This window comes from Budorcas taxicolor, chromosome 22 (assembly GCF_023091745.1).
Source record: "Budorcas taxicolor isolate Tak-1 chromosome 22, Takin1.1, whole genome shotgun sequence".
Taxonomy (NCBI): Eukaryota; Metazoa; Chordata; class Mammalia; order Artiodactyla; family Bovidae; genus Budorcas; species Budorcas taxicolor.
In genome coordinates, this window is record NC_068931.1 from 33462018 (window position 1) to 33487333 (window position 25316).

At 44.6% G+C, this 25316-nt stretch overlaps 1 protein-coding gene across 1 annotated transcript in view; it reads right to left on the reverse strand.

Moving 5' to 3' along the window:
* The window catches only part of LAMA3 (laminin subunit alpha 3), a 253009-nt gene that overhangs the window by 185088 nt on the left and 42605 nt on the right, over positions 1 to 25316 (reverse strand). Inside the window, exons 3-6 of the mRNA XM_052660252.1 lie at positions 8152 to 8269; positions 6989 to 7107; positions 5270 to 5440; positions 722 to 813 (exon numbers count right to left, since the gene is read on the reverse strand). Coding sequence (XP_052516212.1) covers positions 722 to 813; positions 5270 to 5440; positions 6989 to 7107; positions 8152 to 8269 — 500 coding nt within the window. The remainder of the gene's footprint in view (positions 1 to 721; positions 814 to 5269; positions 5441 to 6988; positions 7108 to 8151; positions 8270 to 25316) is intronic.

Here is a 25316-nt window from a genome sequence, read left to right on the forward strand (position 1 = left end):
CAGAGTTACACTGACGTTCATAGCAGAATTATTCATGACAGATAAAAGGTGGCAGTGAGCTGTGTCCATCAACAGACGAAGGGGTCAGCAAAATGCAGTGTATACATAATGAAACACTATTCAGTCTTAAAAAGGAAGGAAATTCTGACACATGCTACGAGGACATCATACTAAGTGAAATAAACCAGTCACAAAGAGACAATATTGTGTCTTCTATGAGACACTCAGAGTAGACAAATTCATAGAGACAGAAAGTAGAATGGTGTTGCCAGGGGCTGTGAGAGGACAGAATGCAGCGGTGTGTAAAGAGCCTCAGTTCTGCAAGGTGAAGAGAGTTCTGGAGGTTGGCTGCACAACTGTGAATGTACTGAACACCAGTGAACTTAAACCGCCCCCACTTAAGAATGGCTAAAATGGTAAACTTTATATGTATTGTACCACCGTTTTAAAGATGAAAAAGGATTTGAAAACATACACCCGGGATGACAAACATTTCTCCTGTCAATTGCACTCAATTGTGTGTGGCTGCCTGGGGCACCGTCTGGAGCGGGGGTGGGAAAGGGGGTGTTGGGATGGAGAGGAGACACACACATCATCTTTGTGTTGATGTTGAAACATTCCTGTCGAGGGAAGGAACTTAGAAGTATTTAATAGGATGCCAACACCACTGAAACAATTAGACATTCATAGAAAGCTAAAAAAATCTACACAAGGTACTCACAGTTTTTCAGGATTGTTTGCATTGCATACTTCAGCATGGCCGTTGCAAACACACCGCCCACCGATGCTGATATCCTTTATGCTGTAATAATACTATAGAGCAGAAAACAGAACCTGTCAGTTTTACTAAGCCCCGACACAGACTTTACTAATGTTTAACGCACACCTGTACTGACCCTCTTCCCTTCCATCCTGTCTCCTAAGCCTCCCTCAGCACAAAAGGGAGCCACGTTTAGATGTAACTTTTCTTACAATAGCAATACATTCCCCAATCAAATGTAATAGCACCCTGCTGAATCTGTCCATTTTTAAAAATAAAATACCCTGGCGGTCCAGTGCTTAAGACTCCGTGCAGCCAATACAGGGGACGTGGGTTCAATCCCTGGTCGTGGAACTAAGATCTCATATGCCATGTGGTCAAAAGATAAAAAAAAATAAAAACAGATAAATAAAATGGTACAGCTGTCATGACTAACGAACTATATTTGTTACATTATAAAAAATAATTGGGACTTCCCTGGCAGTCCAGTGGTTAAGACTCCGCCTTCCAATGCAGGGGACATGGGTTCAATCCCAGGTCGGGGAACTAAGATCCCACATGCCATGTGGTCAAAAGACAAAAAAATTAAAATAAATGAAAAAAAATGGTATAGTTGTCATGACTAATGATCAAAACTTGTTACATTATAAAAAAAAATAACTGGAACTTCCCTGGTGGTCCAGTGGTTAAGCCTTCACCTTCCAATGCAGGGGGCACAGGTTTGATCCCTGATTGGGGAGCTAAGATACCACATGCTTCACGACTGAAAAGCCAAAACATAAAACAGAAACAATACTGTACTGAATTTAGTAAAGACTTTAAAAATAGTCCACATAAAAAAAAATCTTTAAAAATAAAACTGAACTTTGAAAAGTTTCTAAATAAATGCTTTAAATGCTTGAAGAGAAATTACCTTGGAAAAGAAGCACATCCTTTAGCCTTAGGGAAAGGGATTGCCTGCTTCCCAGCTTCTCTCTTTTTTTAAATATAAAGCTGACTTCCATATAGTGCACAATATACTGCACATTATCTATTTACCAAAAATATAATTTTGTATCAAACATCTGGCACCAACTGTGTGCAGGTTCCAAGAAAGGAGAGCAATATTCACCAAAATGGATTAGATACAGCGCTGAGACTGCCAAGGGCTCACTAGCAGCTATGGACGTCTGCTTGCCTATGGCAGGCTGAATAAAGCCACAGGCGGAGGTTCAAGCTCCAAAAGGCCAGATAGCTACAGACCCAGCTAAGGCTCAGCCCCTAAACCAGTCCAGCCATGTGGGTGGCCATCTCACGGACAGGGCATGTCTCCAGCATGGCGAGGGTCTCTCCATTCATGACAATAGGTGGCACAAACTGCCAGCTCCCTTCCTTCCATTGGCTGGAGATGCACAGGATTCAGTAAGGAATTCGGGGGTTGGGGGTGTAAATAATCTTTCTCACTGAGGTGATGTCACCAGCAAGAATATCTGTTAGGAAGTCTTTGAACGCACAAGGTCAAGAGGGGCTTTGTATCTGTTAGCTTGTCGCTGAGGTTAGTCATCCTAAACCTCCCTACTCACTCCAAGTTGGGGCTCTGTTCCCATCTCCTCACTAAAAGCTGTGCGGTGTCTTAGCTTCCTAGCCATGTCTTACTCAGTCTGAAGACATTCACAGCCCCTCTTCTCAATACAGATAAATGCAGCATTGGAGAGCTTTCTGAGACAAGTGCACACTCAGAAGCTTTCACCACAGAAGTTTCTCTCTGCACACGGGTTAGGGCAGCAGTGGCAAGAGGGAAGCCCGCCATCTGCCTTCACTCAGCTGCATACGCGATATGTGTAACAGAACAGCTGGTATTCTGGGCTCCTTGACTTAAAGAAGCAACCTAGACTGGGGGAGGGGGGATTATATATGCAGTGCACGCCATAAAAAACTACTTGGTTCACTTGTACCATTCTTCCAGGTTCCACATATATGTGTTAATATTCAATATTTGTTTTCCTCTTTCTGACTTACTTCACTCTGTATGACAAAGTCTAGACCCACCCACGTCTCTACAGATGACCCAGTTTTTTTCCTTTTAATGGCTGAGTGATACCCCATTGTATACGTGTACCACATCTTCTTTATCCATTCATCTGCCCAGGGACTTTTGGAATACAGACTCCAATGTGGACACAGTGTGGGAACGGGAGGGTGGGAAGAATTTGGAGAGGAAGACTGACATATATACACTGCTGCTGCTATGTCACTTCAGTCGTGTCTGACTCTGTGCGACCCCGTAGACCGCCCACCAGGCCCCCCCATCCCTGGGATTCTCCAGGCAAGAACACTGGAGTGGGTTGCTATTTCCTTCTCCAATGCGTGAAAGTGAAAAGTGAAAGTGAAGCCGCTCAGTCGTGTCCGACTCTGTGCGACCCCATACACAGCAGCCCACCAGGCTCCTCCATCCATGGGATTTTCCAGGCAAGAATACTGCAGTGGGTTGCCAATGCCTTCTCCAGATATATACACTACCGGGTGTAAAACAGACAGGTTGTGGGAAGCTGCTGTATACTAGGGAACTCAACTTAGAGCCCTGTGATGACCTAGAGGGGTGGGATGGGGGGTGTGAGGGAGGTCCCAGAGGGAGGGGATGTATGTATACATACAGCTGATTCACTTCATTGTACAGCAGAAACAACATGGTAAACCAATTACGCTCCAATTAAAAATTACTTAATAGAGAAGACTACATTCACCTAAGTGAAAAGAAATCTACATACATAGGAGTAGCCTTACAACCCTCAAAAAGACACACACACACAAAATGTGCTGAGGACATCTGTGGTGAGGCTCCAAATGCAGAGGAATGGAAACAGTCTGGCTACAGTTGATCAGAAAGCCCCGGATTCCCTTGTAAATTCCACCCTCGGATCCAGCTGTAGTTCCCACGTACAGCAGCTCACAGGCAGCTAAGGGGGCTGAAATTGTAGGAAACAGGCCACCCACACTCCAGAGGACTGGCCTTTTCAGAAAACTCAAAGCTGTAGCGAAGCTTGAGTTTTCTCTCTCCCTTCCTTTCCCGGCCCTCTGACTTACCTACATAAGAAGCCAGACTTGATAAAATAGAGCTGGCATCTTCCATTCACCCTCCCAAGTCCACCATGCACCCCTCTCCATCCTGCACTTTGCCTAGGGGCCGAACTTTATGGGATGACAAGGGTCTCTTTCCCTTCGGCCTCCTGCTAGATTTGACCACTGGGAGGCCCGGGGAGGGGATCAGAGGATGGGAGGAGAATGAACTAGGGATATTTATTCTGCTGGTACCGTCTGTGCCCAGGAGTCAGGGGACTGTCCTGACACTGAGAGCGGGGGATGGGCACCTAACATGAGCAGGGAGTACTGATGTTCACCAATGCCTGTACCCCTCGCTTTTCTCCATCGCATTACCCAGCCTCCTGCACGTCCAACGGGTCCCACAGCCAGTTCCTGCCAATGGCAGTGAGCTGTGTGGTTAGGAGACTCGTCCTCCCTATGCTCTCTCTCTTTTCCCTCATCAGCTGACCAGGTGCAGAGAATGCGAGGAAGACCTGGGGTCTGACATCCTAGGATGGCTGTGGCTCTACACAGAAACAGCCTGGGTCCCTGAATGACCATGTGGAACTGATCTCATCTGCTGACCCCATATCAGACGGTGACATGAGCAAAAACTAAACTTTTATTGTATTCATTTCTGACACTTGAGGACTATTTGTTATAACAGCAGACTAATACCAGGATGGCTGACATCTTTTGCCTTTCATCCTCTTTGAATATGATGATTCATCTTTAACAGCCAAACTTCTAAACTGCATCTCATATTTCAGACAAGAACATCTTCTCTGACATTACTGGCTGTAAAGTTTACTTGAAAGCACAGATGTAGAGAACAAACATACGAACATCCAAGGGGGAAGGGGAGGTGGGATGAATCGGGAGATTGGGATTGACATATATATGCTACTAGGTAACTATGAGCAGAGAAGGCGATGGCACGCCTGGAAAATCCCATGGACGGAGGAGCCCGGTGGACTGCAATCCATGGGGTCGCAAAGAGTCAGACACGACTGAGCGACTTCACTTTCACTTTTCACTTTCATGCACTGGAGAAGGACATGGCAACCCGCTCCAGTGTTCTTGCCTGGAGAATTCCAGGGACGGGGGAGCGTGGTGGGCTGCTGTCTATGGGGTCGCACAGAGTCGGACATGACTGAAGCAACTTAGCAGCAGCAGCAGGTAACTATGAGAACTACTATAGCACGCAGGGAACATTACTCAATGCTCTGTGATGACCTAAATAGGAAGGAAATCTAAAAAACAGGGGATTATGTACATATAAAACTGATCCACTTGGCTGCACAGCAGAAACTAACACATGGTTATAAAGCAACTAAACTCCAATTTGAAAAAAAAAAAAAAAAAGCTTACTTGAAACAGTTGGAATGAATTCAACAAGCAAACAAAGGACCAAAAGCTGCTGTCCTGGCACTGAAGAGTGCTACTCACCCGCCGGGTGACGGTTGGATCTCTCTGTGCTTTGGAGATGAGGTGTCCAAGAAGGGTGTTGGTTCGGAGAAAACGTAGGCGGATGTTTGTGGCCTTGGTGAATTCCCTCAGGGCGTGAGAGAAAGTAAAATTTTTTGCACCTGGTCGACCATTTATCAAGGACACCACAACCTAAAAGGACCACCACACACACACATAGAGGAGAAAAAAAGTCCTTTTATCAAAGATTTCCCAGGTGGCGCTAGTAGTAAAGAACCAGCTGCCAATGCAGGAGATGTAAGAAACGCAGGTTCAATCCCTGGGTCGGGAAGATCCCCTGGAGGAGGGCATGGCAACCCGCTCTAGTATTCTTGCCCGGAGAATCCCAGGGACAGAGGAGCCTGGTGGGCTACAGTCCACAAAGAGTCAGACATGACTAAAGTGATTTAGCACACACACAATAAAGCTCCAAAACTCTTGGTTTCTTTGAGTCATTTGATGTTTCAAAACCTGGGCTCTTGGGTTCCGTAAACCATTTCCATTCACAAACCCTTTGCTGTATCCATGTTGTGGAGCTATAAACACTATGAGATGTTGAAAGTATAATGTTAAAATCTATGAAAATAAGGAAACATTTTTTGCAAGCTGCATCAAAGAAAGGAAGCTAAAAACCTGAACGAGGTTGAAAAAAGGAAGTCTCTGGATATAAACAGTGAAGGGGACAAAGAAATCTATTCACAACCCAGGTTTTGCTTTTATTTTTTTTTAATATTTTTAAATTTATTTATTTATGACTGCACTGCTTCTTTGTTGCTGCACGTGGGCTTTCTCTAGTTGCGGTGAGCGGGGGTTATTCCCTAGCTGTGGTGTGAGGGCTTCTCACTGCAGTGGCTTCTTTTGTTGCAAAGCACAGGCTCTGCAGTGTGGGCTCAGTAGTTGCAGCATGCAGGCTTAGTTGGCCTGGGGCATGTGAAATCTTCCCAGACCAGAGATCACACCCATGTCCCCTGCATTGGCAAGTGAATTCTTTACCACTGGACCACCCAAGTTTTGTTTTAAAGCTTGAGGAGATGAAGTCCAAGCCCCAACCATTTATTAAGACATGAACCACTGACCCATCACTGGAAGATACTGGATACAGCTGCTCAAGAAAGATCTCCCTCCCTAAGGAGAATGAGACTGACACCCTTCAAAGACGCTCACTTGAAACTCACTCCATGGAATTCTTCTCTGATTCCCACCACACTATTTTCTCATCTTCCCTAACGATAGCCTGGCTGACTTCGCAAGGAAGACATGCAACCCTCCCCGACAAATGACACCGATTCTGCCAAAAAGGATCAGGCTTAGCTCTGCCACCACCCCTTCATCCCCCTACTCCTACGGGAGACAAGGTGTTTGTGAAGCAGTGGGAGGGGTCTTCACCGCAATCACCAGTGATCCACTTTTTAAATATTCCAATAGAAAAGAGAATCTAAGACCTATGGGCCTTGGAGTCAGAATCCTGACTTACCAAGAAAAAATCAAAGACCTCAAATAGAATTTCCACTGTCAATTATAGTTCAATTAAACAACAACAAAAAAAGAATTTCCAGCAACTCAGTCTGGGCAGTTTCAACGTGGTTTCTTTCCATCTATGTTAAATTTGCTCGAAAATGCAAGTTTCACAATTATAAAAAAATGTGCATCTTCATGTTCATATTTAAGTCTTATCTCTCAAGGCCTCCCAAAGCTACTTACCTCACCATTTTCCAATGGCACAATCCGGGAATATTCCGTAGTACAAAGTACATCATCATCTCGGGTGATAGCCCTGTTTGCTTCCTGCCCAAACTGTTCCAAACAGTCTACTTTAGAATCTGGGAAGGAAACGTTAATATTGTACAATAAAATATTGTCCTCTTTTAAATTTCTTAAGAAATCTTATGTTTCCTTAAGAAAATACACAAAAAGGGAAAGACCAGAGAAGCATTTAAGATTTTTAGATGTAATCTTAGAATGAAATTCTTAATTCATGAAAGAAAAATCAAGCCATTTCAGGCCACTTAAACACTGGCCACTAACCTCCAATTAAAATAAATAAATTTATTAAAATATATATATATATATTGGCCACTGAAAGCCCGGTTGCAACTTTCAACAGGAATAGTCTGAAGATTTCATTCTAAATCTTCACTCTTCCTTAGACAAGTTTACCCTCTAAGGAGCATTCCTGGAAAACCCAATGCCTTTATAGCAAGATTCCGGTCCACTTCAATTCATCATAGGGTTCAGAGACTCAGACATTCTTCATTAGTGAAGATGACAAGGTCAAGGTAAGTAACGTGAAAAGGCAGGATCCATAAGGATGGAACTTACTTCCTAGTTCTACATGAAAGGAAATGGAATGAAGCTCTGGCCCAGTTACAGATACACTGTGTACATGCGTGCTAAGTTGCTTCAGTAGTGCCCCAAGTCTTTGCGACCCCAAGGACTGCAGCCCATCAGGCTCCTCTGTCCATGGGATTCTTCAGGCAAGAATACTGGAGTGGGTTACCATGCCCTCCTCCAGGGGATCCTCCTGACCCAGGGATCAAACCCGCATGTCTTATGTCTCCTGCATTGGCAGCCAAGTTCTCTACCACAAGCGCCACCTGGGAAGCCCTATAGATACACTGCTTCGCCCTGAATAGTAGCAAGAACCATTATCATAAAAGGTGTTTCAACCCCAGTTATACATGTGTACTGCTGGTACTCATGCACACATGCTTGAGAAGCGGATGTTCTGAGGGTAAGCTAGAAAGTTAAAACAGACCAGCCCCTGATGCCCCACACTGAAAGGTTAACTTTCTAGTTAAACCTACAGTCTTGATCTGCTGTAAATAATTCAAACCCCTCATAACATGGTAGGTAAGACTACTTACGAGCAAAATATTGCCAAGGTGAGTAGGTGCTTCCAAAGTCAACAGATCTTTCCAAGACCCAAAGATCAGGGCGAGGAGAATTTGCAAATTTGATTAAAACATAGGCCACCTGGAAAAGCTGATAGAGCAAAAGATAAACAGTTATTCAGCTCACCATGTCTATCCAAACCCTTCACCGTCTCTATGGGATGGTGGTTCCCACGCTGACACATCTAGCCACGCCCCTCCTGAGATCCAGGCCCCGCTTCTAACTGCCGACTGGACCTCTCCAGCTTAACATTTTCACACCCTAAGTCATCATTTTTCTTCCTCCACTGAATCGAGACATTAATCTTTGCCACATCTTAATCATTATACCCTTGAATTTCAACCAGCCTACACGGCATCTTCAAGTCTGTACATTCAGAGATGTCTGATGTCCAACAACCAGTCATCTTGTGCTAAGCTCTTCCAAGACCTGGAGTAGACAGTACAGCCCTAAGCATCTCCCAGGAGTGACACAGGCCTGGTCCAGGTCTTGGAGAGCTCATGGCTGCAGGATGAGACCTGAGCAGCTGCAGGGTAGAGAGGAGCATCTCCAACTCCTGCGTCATCTCCACTCATCACTTCTTCTCCTGATTTATCTCCCTTTCGTTGATCTTCTTATTCATCATCATCCCTCTTTGCCCACAGCCATGACAATGCCAAGGTATGAAAGAGATGAAGTGCAGCGTTGGTCCAGATTCTTTAGCCTCCCACCCTGGAATCCCAGCATGCCTTGGTGATGGACGCCAGGAGTCCTTGCGGGCTACTCATGCCCCTTCCCTCAAAACTCATCTGGCTTGCCTGTGAACCCTGAGAATCTATGTGTTTATCAAACAGCCTAGGATGATGAGGAACACAGGTGTTAAATATGCTAACGTGTTAATGAGTAAGGATTATCCCCACCCCCCCATACTCCCCAACCCCAGGGGACAGATTCAACAATGACTTTGAGAAGAGAACTCTGCCAACCCTATTTGATAGAGTAAATTTATTTAGCAGGTGAATGGACCTGCCAGAATCAGGCAAATTGATGAGGGCATAAATGCAACAAGGCTTGAAGTGCAAGAGAACAGGAAGGATTTGGGCTTAGATCAAAAAACAGCCTAATAATCTCCATATATTAGTCCTTTGATGCATACAGATTTATTATTTTGGTATAGCTGCATCTTAATAGGAGTATAACCATGGACAAGATTACCACCATTTAGCCTTGCTTTTACCCACTCCAGTGTTCTTGCCTGGAGAATCCCAGGGACGGGGGAGCCTGGTGGGCTGCCGTCTATGGGGTCACACAGAGTCGGACATGACTAAAGTGACCTAGCAGCAGCAGCAGCAGCAGCCTTGCTTTGCTCGTCTCTTAAACAATTATAATTTTCTCACAGGTTCTCGCTGGGAGTGAATAGGATACCATAAAGCACTCAGCACTGTGGCTTTCTGGAGTGGGCTTCCACAACTATCAGTAGAATGGACCATGAAACTGGACCACTAGTTTTCAAGTCCTAACTTCACCACTGATTAACTGTGGGACCTTGAGCAGAAAAAAAAAAAAAGAGGACTCTGCCACCTTATTAACTAGGCCAGTAGAGCCATTTTGATAATGAGTTCAACTAGTTCGAGAGGGAGGCAGTATTCAGACCCTGTGGGACCCTTTTACTCCTTAGGGGGTGGGAAAAAACCAAGGGATTTCATTTTTATATTGTTCACATACAATAGTATGGTAGGTGTCATTTTTTTTTAAGTCTCAGGACTACTGCTGCTGCTGCTAAGTCGCTTCAGTCATGTCCGACTCTGTGCCACCCCATAGATGGCAGCCCACCAGGCTCCCCCGTCCCTGGGATTCTCCAGGCAAGAACACTGGAATGGGTTGCCATTTCCTTCTCCAATGCATGAAAGTGAAAAGTGAAAGTGAAGTCGCTCAGTCGAGTCCGACTCTTGGCAGCCCCATGGACTGCAGCCCACCAGGCTCCTCCGTCCATGGGATTTTCCAGGCAAGAGTACCGGAGTGGGGTGCCATTGCCTTCTCCACTCAGAACTACTAGCTAATTGTAAATGTTCTAAACTCAATGTCAAAGTCAAAATTTCTAGGATGATGATTCTCAAATTTTAGTCTCAGAACACCTTAACATTTTTAAAATTATTGAGGACCTCAGAAAGCTTTTCTTTAAGTGGGTTATGATGGTTAATTAATAAGGACCATATTAAAAATTAAAGCTGAGAAAACTTTAAAATATGTATTATTAATGCATTTAAAATAATAAACCATTACATGTTAACATAAATACCATATTTTATGCAAAATACTATATATTTTTCAAAGCATAAAAAATTATAGTGAAAACAGTGGCTTTAATTTACATTAAGATCTTTCTGAATGTGTCTGCCTTCATAGAAGACAGCTGGATTCTCATACTTGTTGTAATATGTTTTGGTTGAAGTACTGGAAGAAAATTTGGCCTCACATAAATCCATAATAGGAAAAAGGACCTCCTAGCTTGGGGACCTTCCTGAAAGGTCTCAGGAACCACACAGGTTCTCAACCACACTTTGTCTCCTGTGTCATCTCCACTCTTGGTCACAGACTATCCTTCACTCTAGGATGTCCGATTTCTTCCTTTTCTGTGGAAGGAAGAACTGTCATACCAATTACAGAAAACCTAAGTTCAGTTGGTTTAGTCCCAAACACTTGTTCTTTGATCTTGGAAAATCTGCTTCTGTGGGTTCAGATTAGCATTCTCAGATTGTCTACCCATCCTTGGGGAAAATGACCCAGTCTCATGGAGAAAAACTAATTCAGAATGGCAAGGTACTCTAAAAACCATAAAGCAATCCCTAAAGACAGGAGAAGTAAATCCCAGAAGACATGCACCATTATTACATATTGAAGGAATTCATGGGAAATCTGAGAACTCCCAGTTTGAAGAATCAGAACAGATATATTTCCCTTAAAAACTACACATCTTGGGACTTCCCTGGTGGTCCAATGGTTAGGACTCCGTGCTGTCAATGCAGGGGGTGGGGGTTTGACCCCTGGTCTGAGAACTAAGACCCCACATGCCATCAGCACAACCAAACAAAAAAAGGGGGCACATCTCTCAGATCACCTCAAGAGAAGACTGCTTTTAGATATGCAAGAAAGAGAGAAAACAAATGAAACATTTCAGGACAGAATAATAATTTAAACATTCTTAATCTCTTCCATGAAAATACTATAATCATAGCATGCCCCCCTAAGACCCTATTTATTTATAGTGTATGATTTAATGGTTACCATATTCTAGGTACCATATATGTTAAGCATCTCACAAATATTCTCACAATAAAAGTGAAATTTCATTAATTCCACTTTACATATGAGGAAACTGTGACTTTGAGAGGTGAAGCAACGTGCCCACATTTTGCAGGTGTAAAAATCCAGTACTTCTGTATATTCTACTCACTGATAATTAGCAATGCCACCAAACCTGATCAATCCTTATATTTGATCTGTTTCATCCTGAGGGAAATAACTGTCAAAGAAGCTGTAAACATCATTATTTCCAAACAGGCTAAGATTCCACTATAGGGAGCCAGGAGGAAGGGAGCTATGTGATAATACATCTTGATGGATATTTGAGTGCATTGGTTTTCCAAAGCTGCACCTTCTGCTACCACAAATTCTCATCAATGAAATAGTGTTGGTGGTTCATAGGGAACCTCTCTTTGTTTTACTTCATCCTACTCTGAGACAATGCGTGATTCCTTGAAAGCAGCATAGCATTTAAAAATCTGACATTGAGGGAATTCCCTAGCTGTCCAGTGGTTAGGACTCTGATCTGCCAATGCAGGGAGCATGGGTTTTACCCCTAGTCAAGAAAATAAGAATTATAAGGGCTTCCCTCATAGCTCAGTTGGTAAAGAATCTGCCTGTAATACAGGAAGACCAGGGTTCAATTCCTGGGTCAGGAAGATCCTCTGGAGAAAGAAATGGCAACCCATTCCAGTATTCTTGCCTGGAGAATCCATGGACAGAGGAGCTTAGCAGGCTATAGTCCACTGGATTGCAAGAGTCAGACATGACTTAGCAACTAAACCACCACCACACCAAGGTACTAAGATTCCACACACTGAGTGGTCCGGCCATAAGATTTTAAAAAGTAAAAATTAAAAAATCCCACATCTAGCAAGGGAAGACATACCACAGTATTCCCTGAGCCTTCCATGCAGATATAGTTTAATAAGTCCTGGGATTCCACCATGTACCAACAGGACTTTCCACTCCAAATGTTTCCCTCCCATTTTTATCTTAGGCACTTAATTCTGAGATGCCTTAGCACCTGTTTCTGTGCCCAGACACTGGGAGGCCACATTTCATTCTTTCTGAGTCTACACTGACAGACTCTGCTTCTCTCTCCCCACCACTGCGGTTCAACTTGCAGCGGCTTCCTGCCAAGCTCTCCTGCGTGGCCGCCAACTTCCCCTGAATGTACAGATTCTAGATGGCACTGAGAGGCAGCCTCCAAAGTGGGTTCACAGTGGGTTCACGTACGTTACGCCAACAGGTAGGGACTTATTCTCTTCTACTTGATAGTTTTAAATGCTGTGCCTTCTAAATGGCGCCTTCTGTTAATCCGAGTTATCAGTTACTTATGATTGCTCTTTGATCACTCAAAACACTTCAAAGCAGCATGAGCGACACTTGAGACTCACGGATGTAAAGGAGGGCCCTTGGTGAAACGAGAAAGCGCCAGGCTATGGAGTCACTCGAAGCAGAAAAGAGAAGGCCACTTTGTGCATTTTTGAAGAAATAACATTTGGGAGATAAAGTAAAGAGGGAAAAGTAACCGAGAAGGATTGAGTTGTCATTCTTTCTCCATATATTTATGAGACAAGCTAAGATGGCTTGAATGTTGCTGAAGAGCATTTAGGTGGAGGTACAAAGTAGTCCTTTAAATAAAGTTTTTAAAAATATATTTATTTGGCTGCACAGCGTCTTAATTATGGCATGCAAACTCTTAGTTGCAGCATGTGGCATCTAGGTCCCCAACCAAGGATCAAACCCGGGCCCCCTGCAGTGGGAGTGTAAAGTCTCAGCCATAGGACCACCAAGGAAATCCCTAAACAATGTTTTAATGAAGCAGATAATAATCATAAGAAAGCATGCATGCTCAGTCCAATTCTTTACAACTCCATGGATTGCAACTTACCAAACTCCTCTGTCCATGGGATTCTGCAGGCAAGAATACTGGAGTGGGTTGCCATTTTCTCTTCCAGGGGCTCTTCCCCCAACCCAGGGATTAAACCTGAGTCTCTGGCAGTGACAAGCAGATTCTTTACCACTGAGCCACCTGGAAAGCTTCGGCCCAAGGCACTTTGACTTAAAAGCCTTCAGGGAGAACAGGTGGGATGAGCCAGCCCTGTCTGATCCTCATGCTCATCACCCTGAAGCCTCTGAGACTCCAGCTACTACAGCCCAGCATCTATTCATTCCTCCCCAGACGCAGGCAGTAGGTGTTCAGTGAATGCCATGAATGAAGGGCTGAATATTAAAGTTGTGCAGTCACCACCTACTTTGGGGGGTAGGGGGTGGGCACCCGTTGGCAACACAGAGACAGAGGTGAGCCCCAAAGTGTTCTCGGCAGTGGGCTGTTAACGGCAGAGAAGAATCAATTTCCAGCAGCAAATCTCTGACCCACCAGTCCTGTGGCTCTTAAGTCCATCACTGAAGCACTTTGCAATTTTATTTCCTTGTCCATAAAATCATAATATAAAACAATCATAAAAGATATTTAATACATAGGTGAGGGACAAGAATATCTACTTCATGCAAATTTTACATTCTCCATTTTAAAAACCACCATTAAGCTCTGTGTCACATATCTGTTTTCATATAACATTCCCACTAGACTGACATCTCCGTGTCTTAATCACTCCTGTTGCCTCAGAGCAGGCGCTTAATATATATCATTGAATCGAAATGAAATTTATTAAATGAGACATGTGAAATTGTAAAATATTATGTAAATATATTAAAAGTCACATCCAAAAGTAACTTCTGACTCAACGAAACAGGAACTTTCCTTCAAAAAAGTCTAAGTTATAATGTGAAATAAATCTGGTATCACAGTTTTATAATTTGATAAACACTGCTCCACAATGCAGCATTTCCTGATTGGCTTCTTCCAACTTTCTATTTTGCATAATTCTTAAACCTACAGGAAAGCTCAAGGAACAGTACAATGAATATCCCTATACTTTTCACTTAGATTCACCAAATGTTAATATTTGCCACATTTGTATTTTCTCTTTCTGTGTCTGCACACACACATATACCTTTTTCTAACCTTTGAAAGCAAATTTCAGATATCATTATGAGTCAACCCTAAATATTTCAGCGTGTATCTTCCAAGAACAGAGACATTTCTTCTACATAAACAACATTTTGATGCCCATCAAATTTTTATCATTTAAACAAAAATCCTATATCATCTTGAATTGGATATTTGAGTTTCCCTGATTCTCCTAAAAATGCCCATTGTATTTTTCCAATCCAGGATGCAGTCAAGGATTATGTGTAGCATTCACTTGTCAAGTCTCTCGTCTCCTTTAATCTAGAGCAGTTCTCCCGTGATTTTTCTTTTATGGTACTGACATCTTTCTATCACAGAAATGTTCCCTTATCTGAATGTGTCTGATTATTTCCTCACGATCTGATTCAGGGTAAACATTGTGGCAGGATTACTACCCATGGGACATCCTCTTCTCGTGGCATCGTGCCAGGGGGCACAGGATGCCAGGCTGTCCTCTTAACACTGATGCTATGTGTGACCAGTTGTTTCAGATGTCCACCAGATTTCCCAATTATAAAGTTACCTTTTTCTGTGTCATTAGATCATAAGTAACCCATAGAGACATTTTAACACATTTATTTTAATTAACTGAATTACAAATGTTCCTACTATCTATGTAAAAATACAAGTAAGAGTTATGAAAAAATAAGCCCCCAAATCCAGAACCAAACAATTACATTTCTTTTGAGGCTCATGCCCAATTGAAAATTTATCTAATAAGCTAATGTTATAGATGGATAGGGAGGCCTGGTGTGCTGCATTCCATGGGGTCGCAAAGAGTCGGACACGAATGAGCAACTGAACTGAACTGAACTGAATGTTATAGAAAGTTTTTAAATGAGAAGGAAAAATGCAGGTCAAGTGGAATTAAACTCCGTTTTAGTAATCCTGTTTGAAAACTTCTTACAAAATGAAATACAATCCCCATTAAACAATCAAGTCCAGTGATGAAAATACGGCTCTGCTGGCCTGAAAACAGATCCTTTTAATCCTGGTCCAAACAGCATGTCTGCCAATGGCTTGGCGAGGACATTTCTTTCTTGTGGGTTTATCACCACGCTGCCCTATGAAATCCAGACCTTGGCACCATCAGAAAGAGGGTGCTTAGGAGGAAAGTCACTGTGTCCCTCAGCTCCTGCTCCCCTTTGAGAAAAAGTAGAGCATTCCTCTTTTCCAAAAGCACCTGCTCCCCTTTGAGGGAAGGTAGAGCATTCCAGAAACTTAAAGGAAGGGACTTAAGAGGTCCCCTGTCAATCTCTCGTCCCAGGAAAGAGCCTTCACCCTAGAATCTCCTTTTAAGAGAAAACACATTGCATTGCTAACAAGTTCTGGCCACTGCATGTTTCCTTGCTGTCTTGAAATTTTTTTCTCATAATTCCTCCTCCTGTTCTTTGAAGTAGCACAGATTTCTACCATTTATCCCACATGACCGCCTGCCCAGAATTTAAATACCACAACACATCTTCCTAGGTTCCTTTTAAGGAATTAAGATTCAAGTCACCAGGAGGCAAGGATTAGGGTAGGAAGTGGGAAGGAAAAGAGAATTAAAATATCTCACTTCCTCATTAATAATAACTACAATAACCATAAAACCCTGAGCCAAAATACAGTCTAAAAATTTGGATCACTCCAATAACTTGAAAAATGACAGGACTGCTATTTTTCAGTGGAAGATTTCAGGGAAAAAAAATCAAAAGGCAGGGAGAAGGTGAAATATTTGCATATTTCATGATTGATGAATTCTTAACTCTGAAGGAAAAAAGTGATTGAAGACATAACATGGTTTTCAGTCCTTGTAGATGTTAACTATTCAATATTATTTCCTAAGTAGACTCAAAGGGTAGACTTTGAAATTAACATATGTTACTCAAGAGCATTTTGTCACAACTAAAATTTACAGATAGATTTGATGGTGATTTTAAATAAGCTGAGGATTGTATAGTCCATGAGGTCACAAAGAGTCAGACAGGACTACGTGACTTTCAATTTCTCTTTTTTTTACTTTCCGTGGTAGCTCAACTGGTAAAGAATCCGCCTGCAATGTGGGAGACCTAGGTTCGATCCCTGGGCTGGGAAGATCCCCTGGAGAAGGGAACAGCTACCCACTCCAATAGTCTGGCATGGAGAATTCCATGGACTGTATAGCTCATGGGGTCGCAAAGAGTCAAACATGACTGAACAACTTTCACTTTCACACTTTCACTTTAAATAAGCTGAAGCCCTTTGGAATCCAAGAACTGAGCTCACCTTCACAATGAAATCCAATATTTTACCCAACTCTGTTGCTACACTGAACTCTCAGGGAATTTTTTTGTCCAGGACTTGATTCTCCCTGTAAAACTTACTTTCCCTCATTCACACTTTTTTTTTTTTTTTGCTAATTTATAATAAAATTGAGGATGACATTTAGTTCAATCCCTGAACCAATAAATAGCATTGGAATTTGTTTGACAAACTATACAGGACAAGGAAACGATAATCATGTTCTTCCAAGGCAAGTAGATTTAAATAATTCGACTTTAATAATCAGCAACCAAGGTATCTAATTTCTCCTTGAATCTACATTTTTAAACTCCACAACTCCTAAAAAAATACTGATTTCTACACATGACTTATACCATGATGAAGTTCAACAAAGTATTTCTCAATGATTACGATTTACTGTAAATCAGATTCTAAATGATGCTATTTATCATCATTTTTCATAAACAAGTCCACACCCTTCATCATGTTCCAGTCCTCCCCTTTGCCAATATTTTTCTCACTGGAGAGTATTCTTGGGACTTTCCAAGACTACTCAGCATACTGACTCAGCATATTCCTTTTTTATTAGTCTGCATTTTTGTGGGGGGAATGAGCTTTAGGCTGAAGTGTCATTTCAAGTCAGTGGCTAAGACTTCATACTCCAGTGCAAAGGGCCTGGGTTCAATCGCTGGTCAGGGAACGAGATCCCACATGACGCAATGAAGATCAAAAATCCTGCGTGCCAGGGACCCAGTGCAGCCAAATAAAGTAATAAATATTTTTAATATTATTTTTTTAATGAGTATTCTCATTTCTAGCCTGCATTCAGAATGCTCCTTTCCTAAATTTGGTTGTCACATTTCTTCCCTTCTCCTTCTGCTATATCTTTCTTAAGATGCTAAATCAGAGTGTTACCTAAAGGCTAAAACCATCCTTTTGGCTGGGTTTCCAATGTGCTTACTAAGGGTAGGGCACTTTGGAGACCTTTTTGACAGCAGCTGTGCTTTTCTGTAATGCTGGTCACTTAAATTGTCTCAGCATATTCATTTTTGTTAGTGAGCTTTTTTTTTTTTTTTTTTGGAATGAGCTTTAGGCTCAAGTGTCACTTCAAATCAGCGGGGCTATAGATTAAATATTCATCTTAGAACCTATTCTTTGGCCAAAAGCTGTCTTTACTTTCTGAACATGAAATCCCCTAGAATGGCAGTTCTCAACGTGGATGGTATTGCATCTGGGGTCTTTTACTGGCTGTCATTGTGTGCATGCTCAGTCACGTGGTCGTGTCTGACTCTTCGCCACCCCATGGACTAGCCCACCAGGCGCGTTTGTCCATGGGATTTTCCAGGCAAGAATACTGGAGTGGGTTGCCATTTCCTCCTCCAGGGGATCTTCCTGACCCAGGAATGGAACCCGCATCTCCGGCATCTCCAGCACTGGAAGGAGGATTCTTTACAACTGAGCCATCAGGTATTCACAATAACAAACCCCAGTAAGGAGAAAGACTGCACATATGAAGAGACATCAACCTCCACCCTGAGAAAGATCATGGCCAGGTCTGGGTGAGGAGTCTGGACAAAGGCACCTGACGGAGGTTTTGTCTTTTGCTTGTTGGACTTCTGAGGATCCAAATGCCCTTCCCACCGTATGAATCCTTCCCACCTTATGAATCCTTCCCACCTTATGAATCCTTCCCACCTTACAAATCCTGGTGGGAACAGAATGCACTGCTCCCTTTAGAAGCTGAAAAATGCCAGTTTTCCAGCTTCCTTGACAGCTAAGTCAGCATGGGTGCCTGATCCAATGTCTCCTTCCAAGATGTTGCATCTAGAGCAAATGATACCAAAAGGTAGGGACACTGAAGACTTGTTTCTAGAAGCTACAAGTATGGCAGCCCCATCTGGCTCCTGGGGAAGTGACTACACCAGCAGGAATGTACCAAGTCCAGAGTCCAGGCTCCAGGCTGACCGTGTGGCCATCACCAGCCGCAGCCACCAGCGCTCAGCCACAGCTGAGTCCTCGCAGAGGGACCTGCGGTTCTGACTGTGCAGCCTCCTTGGTTTCTGCCCATCTCCTGAACCTGATTCTCTGAGATCCTCAGACCCCCTTCCCACTACCTCACATCCTCTCCCTCCATCCTCAAAGGTGACTCCTTCACTGGTAAAATTAAGACTATCAAAAAGGGATCCCTTGCCTTCCCATCCCAAACCCATGAGCACACTTACATCTGCATAGCTCCCTCTTTCCTTCTGGACCTACAGAGCAGGAGCCTCCCCACTCCTCTGCAAAAAGCCAATCCCTCCCTCTGTGCTCTGATCTCATTCCCCTCCTGCCTTCTGTTGGGTCCTTCCCATCAGCTTTTATCTTATGTATTAACTTTTTAATTAAACTATAGTTGACTTGCAATATTATATTAGTTTCACAAGTACAACATACTGATTCAAAGTTTTTATAGATTATATTCCATAGAAACTTATAAAACATTGACTATATTCCCTATGTTGCACATCACGTTTGATTCTGATTTATTTTATACCCAGTAATTTATGCCTTTTAATCCTTTATCCCTATCTTGCCTCTCTCCCATCCCTCTTCCTACACGTAACCACTAGTTTACTCTCTGTATCTGTGAATCTGTTTCTATCATATTTGTTCATCTGTTTTATTTTTTTAGACTGCAATGATTAATGAAAACATATAGAGTCTTCCCTTGTGGCTCAGTGGTAAAGAATCCACCTGCCAACACAGGAGACGTGGGTTTGATCCCTGATCTGGGAAGATCCCACATGCCATGGAGCAACTAAGCTTGTGGTCTATATCCTGGGAGCTGCAACTGCTGAAGCCCACACACCCTAGAGCCTGTGCTCTGCAACAGGAGAAGTCACCACAATGAGAAGCCCAAGGGCCACAGCTAGAGAGCAGCCCCTGCAGCAATGAAGACCCAGCACAGCCAAAAATACAAATATAAATTTCTTAAAAAGGAAACATAGCATTTGTCTTCCTCTGATTTATTTCACTAAGCCTAACACCCTCCAAGCCATCAGTTTTCAAATGACTCTTCCATCTGAAAGTCAAATTCCTCTCCTTCCAACCAAACCCTCCACCTACCTCCTTCCCCTGGAGGCAGCTGATCCTGCAAAGAGTGGAGCGCTGCCTCGTCCCGCTTCCTCACCCCTCCTCCAGTTCATCCAGAGTTCAGCCTCCTCTAACCTCCCTCCGCACTATGTCCACGTTACATCATGGCCCAGACTCCTCACATAAACTCCAGACCCAACCATCTAGTTAATCTCCACTTGAGACATCTCACCCCCAGCTCAACTCAACTTGACCCAACGGCAACCTCGTCCCTGCCCCCTGGAGCCTGCTAACTCCCGTGGAACCCATAGGTTTCAGTGCAGCCTTCCCCTTCTCTGGTCTGCGTTTGATGCTTCCTGGAACTCTGTGCTCTTCCTTTAAAACACTCATCACAGGAGCAATTAAATAACTACTCCTGCAGGAGTACACACAGCCTGTGGATACAGGATGTGAGTTTGATTATCCTGCCATCTCACGAACTGCAACAGGTACACCCTGACTATATGGAGCTGCAGGCCAGGGCAGGGCCTGCACTTGGCCCAGGATAAGGGTGATGCTGGTAGTCCGCCAAATCCCCAAGGATTGAACTTGCACCGTGTGCTAAGTCACTTCAGTTGTGTCTGACTCTTTGCGATCCTATGGACTGCAGAACTCACCAGGCTCCTCTGTCCATGGGATTCTCTAGGCAAGAATACTGGAGGGGGTTACCATGCCCTCCTCCAAGGGATCTTCCCAACTCAGGGATGGAACCTGCATCTCTTATTAACGAAAAAAGGACACTCAAGTAACTTTCACTGTGATGAAAAGATGCATCCATGGGTGAACTCTCGGATCTGGACATAAGGTGGCTTCCTGCGTCCCAAATGCTCCTACTCCAAGGCTCTGGCTCCTGAGAGGACCCAGAACAGGCATTCTTCACAGCAGGGTGAACGTGCGATGAGGAGTGATGCCGCAGGGAGTGGGGAGGCCTGGGGAGAAGCGTCAGAGTGCAGAGGGTGAGGGACAGTGGTTGGGTGGCAGAAAGCAGTGTGGCCACAGTGATGGGCGTCAGGAGAGCTGGCTGGGCGTCAGGGTGTCCTGGGCTGGCTCAGCATCGGTGGGGAATCAGGTGGCCCTGCGTGACTGAGCTGAACTTCAAGCTTCAATTTCCTGAAATCCAGCTCTGGGAAAGACACTGTTAGGAACTTGGACAGGGATTCAAGCCTCAGCCAGAGGGACAAAAAGTGGAACACGGCCAGGGCAGTGAGCAGGGCAGCCAGACAGATCGTCTGCCGCAGGACGGTTAGACGAGTGCAGCGAATCAGCTCCAGGCATGCCTGGTGGGTAGGGCACAGCACACGCCCGCTTTGCCCACTGGCACAGAAGGGGACTGATGGGGAAAAACACCCTCCCCGCCAGCAGGCACCACCCTACAGAAAAGCAATCTGGCCACCTTGCCGGAAAAGAGGTCTGGATCTGACGATGGCAGATGGGGGTGAGCAGCCAGGCTTTGGGAAGGAGAGTCTGGAGCTGGAGGGAGGGTGGAGCTCCAAAGTTCCATCATCCAACCTCCACACAATGGCCTGGACCCCCCAGTTCCCAGGGACCCACTTCTGCCCCTTCTCCACTCTCTTACTCCCTTGGTCTTCCTTCCTCCTCAGCCTTTTCCCAATCTGGGGCCCCTTTCTCCCCATACCCCCAAAGCTACACAGAGAGGAGAGGATTATACCATAATGTTTATACTAGCCATCTTGCCAAAGAAGAATATGACACTATCATAACTACACTGGGGACTAAATGGGTTTTCAGGTACAGCTTCCAAGGTGGCACTAGTGGTAAAGAATCTGCCTGCCAATGCAGGAAACTTACAAGATGCAGGTTGGAACCCTGAATCAGGAAGATCCCCTGGAGAAAGGCATGGCAACCCACTCCAGTATTCTTGCCTGGACACTCTCATGAACAGAAAAGCCTGGTGGGTTACAGTCCATGTTGGTTGCAAAGAGTCGGACACAACTGAAGCTACGCAGCAAGGCATAGCTTAGAGATTATCTATAACGTTTTTCTGGGTAAAAATGCAAAATGAGTTCTAAATATCTGATGTAACTTTCAATGCACCTGATTTACACCCATATATGACTCTCCCCTCCCAGGCAATATCTTATTACACAAAGCCAACCTGAAAGACAATCTTACTGATGACCACACAAACACCAACCATGTAGTGGTGAGAAGCAAAGGAACAGATATTACACATGCAGTACCAATGAGCCTTCATAACACGAAGTGCGTGAAGAGGGAAGACACCAAACTAGATGCCACAACACATTTACATAAATTATACAGCTATACATTGTATGGGCTTCCCAGGTGGTGTCAGTGGTAAAGAACCTGCATGCCAACACAGGCGACTTAAGAGACGCGAGTTCTATCCCTGGGTCAGGAAGATCCCCTGGAGAAGGAAATGGCAACTCACTCCAGTATTTTTGCCTGGGAAATCCCACGAACAGAGAAGCCCGGCGGGATACAGTCCATGGGGTTACAAAGAGATGGACGCAACTAAAGCGACTGAGCGCACACACACACGCACGTTTCAGATTAAGTAGCAAAGATATTAGAGGAGGTGCTTTCAAAGGGCCAGGAAACAGGAGTGAGGATCAGGGATGAAGGGAGAAACAAAAAATACAGCTCGAGAGGGTACAATTCATTCATCACATGCTGTGAGCTCCTCTCCTCCAAGTGGGGACTGTAGCTTTAATATCCTCCAACAACTACCTCCCAAGGAGATAAAACAATACAAAACTATATGGAACATCAGTATTTTGTCATCACAAATTATATACTGCTTCCTGTCCTGGCCAAATGACTTGGCAAAAAATGTCAAGGAACCACTGGAAACATCCCTGAGCAGCTTGTGTCCTGGCTCTGGGTGGCAGCAGGAGGGACCGCTTGTGTGGGGAGGAAGGGAGATGCCATGATGGAGTGATCCTGATTAATGTCAACACCAGCGAGCGCAGGCACCCGGGAAGGAATCCTTTTCTCGTGGTTTTGGGCAGCCAGTAGTGGAGAGGGCGTTTTTTCTCCTCTTGCCTAACAGCTAAGACATATGGGTCCCTTCATGGCGAGACTTGCAAGAAAAAAGGGCAGCTTCCACTTGAACTGCAATCCAACTAATGGGTCCCAAGGAATAAACCCATCCCAAGTTTGGGAACACTTTCTGAGCCTGAAACTATCCACTTGGCCAGCTTGATCGGGCTCCTGCCTTACGTCCCCCTGTCCTCCTAACCTCTGGCATCTTCCTTTCTCTGTGCTCCTTTCAGAATGGCGAGGTCTGTCCAGGAGCCCAGCCCATGACTGGTCACTACTTGCAGCTTCTTCTGCAGGAAGCGGGGCACAGAGGCCCAAGGATGGACACATGGGGCTACCTCATCACCAGAATCCAAGTTTCTATTCAGGGACTTCTCAAAGGAAATCTTTGCTTTTCACTCCTCCGTTTCAGAAAATCAGTATTGGAAGTTCTGTGCACCTGCCTTTTGGTTTACAGTTAAGGACTCGGAGATGGTTAGAGGGGAAGACGAGGAGGGGTGGAGAGGGTCCTGCTGCTAAGGTGTGACACGGTGACCTGACCACATTGGGGCCCCAGGACAACTCAAGGCCGACCAAGTGCGGTCACTGAGCTAGAAGCCTGGGCTGCTCCTCAGTGCTCGCTGGGCTGCAGCTTAGTCTACAACGTGAAGCTCTGTCTGCTGGGGTTAGTGGTCCCAGCAGCATGACGAAACAGCACAACTGAGCAGGTGGCCGCAGTCACAAGACAAGGAGGGAGGGGGGCATCTGCAAGGATTCTTCAAGTCGAACTAGTAGAGTAATCATGAGGAGGAGGGAGAGAAACGCTAGCATGTGTTGAAGATTTAGGATATGCTGGGTATTAATACTTCTGTATTTCAGTAGTTTCACAATAATCCGAGTGTATGGATACTGATATTCTATTTCATAGATGCAGAAACTAAAGTTTGCAGATGGCTCAGACAGTAAAGAATCTGCCTGCATTGTGGGAGACCCGGGTTTGATCCCTGGTTTGGGAAGATTCCCTAGAGAAGGGAATGACAACCCACTCCAGTATTCTTGCCTGGAGAATCCCATGGACAGAGGAGCCTGGCAGGCTACAGTCCAGGGAGTTCACAAAGAGTTGGACATGACTAAGCAACTAACACTTTCACTTTCAAAGTTTGCAGAAGACATGGAATGTTCCATGAGTCGGTGACAAAACCAGGACTCAAGTTCACATCTGATTCCCAAGCCTGGGCTGTTATATGCAGTCAGCTGGATGGGCAGCCACAGGGCAGGTCAGGGAGAGCATGGTCCCTTCTTCAAGGAGTCGTTCCTCCCCGGGTGGCCCTGCCAACACCAGGAGTGGCTGCACAGCCTGACATTCCGGCCCTGTGTGCACCATGCTCAAGAAAGCCAGCAACAGGAGAAACACCAAGAGGTGCCTGGCAGTGTGGACATGTGCTCCAACCTCCAGGTCCATGCATCCCTAGCATAGTTACAACTGGCAATGGGAGGCTGCCAAATCCCAGACCTCACCTCCACTGCCTACCCCGCTTCTGGTTCAGCCTATCCCTGCTGTTCAAGCCCCAGGGAGGCCAGATAATGAGCAGAGTGTCCTTCTGGCCAACTGCTGCTCAGAGTGTGGACCCCAGGCCAGCGGCCGGGCAGCTCCGGGAGCATCTCAGACTCTACAGGCATACCTGCAACCTTTGGAGCCAGACCTGTCATTGGAAGAGACGACTCAGATGTACACTCAAGTTGAGAGTACATAGATCCTTTTTCCCATCAGCTGCACATGGCCAGCACTCCTCTTTCTCCTGTAGAAACCTGGTCTCAAGTGAGTTTTAAGTCACTGTATTACCTCTCCCAACAACATTAACCTTTTAACAGCTTGATCCTCAGCTAAAGGAATTCCAGGGGTGGGTGGGCAGCCTGCTCTACACCCTACAATCACACCATGCTTGCAACTGCCAAACCATCACCACAGAAAGTTGGCCAAGTTTTTCCAGCAATGAACTACGTCTTCTCCATGCTATAATCACAGATCAGTTTGGGGGACAAAATAAGTATTTCAGGTAGCCAGATTACAAGCCATTGTGATTTGTGCAAGTCTGTCTTCTCTAGGATAATACATTGAGCAAGAAACTTCAGCAAAGAACACACTTTACTAAGCTCTAATTGTTCTCCAAAATAAGCAATAACTTTTAGCAAGAGTAGCAAGGATGGTAGGAAAAGGTACAACGTGGGTGGGAAGGGGTCTTTTGAAAGAATGCCTCGAGGGGGTGTTATGAGTCATGATATCCATGCTTAGGATGAATCCTTATATATTTAGAAATGAACCCACTCTCAGATGTCAACAACACACACATCATTATCCTACTGTCGCTGGAAACATTTAGGCGCAAAAGAAAAAATATTGGGGGATGAAACAGTACAATAGCTAATGAGGCCTTATAATTAAAGGATATCTTTGCT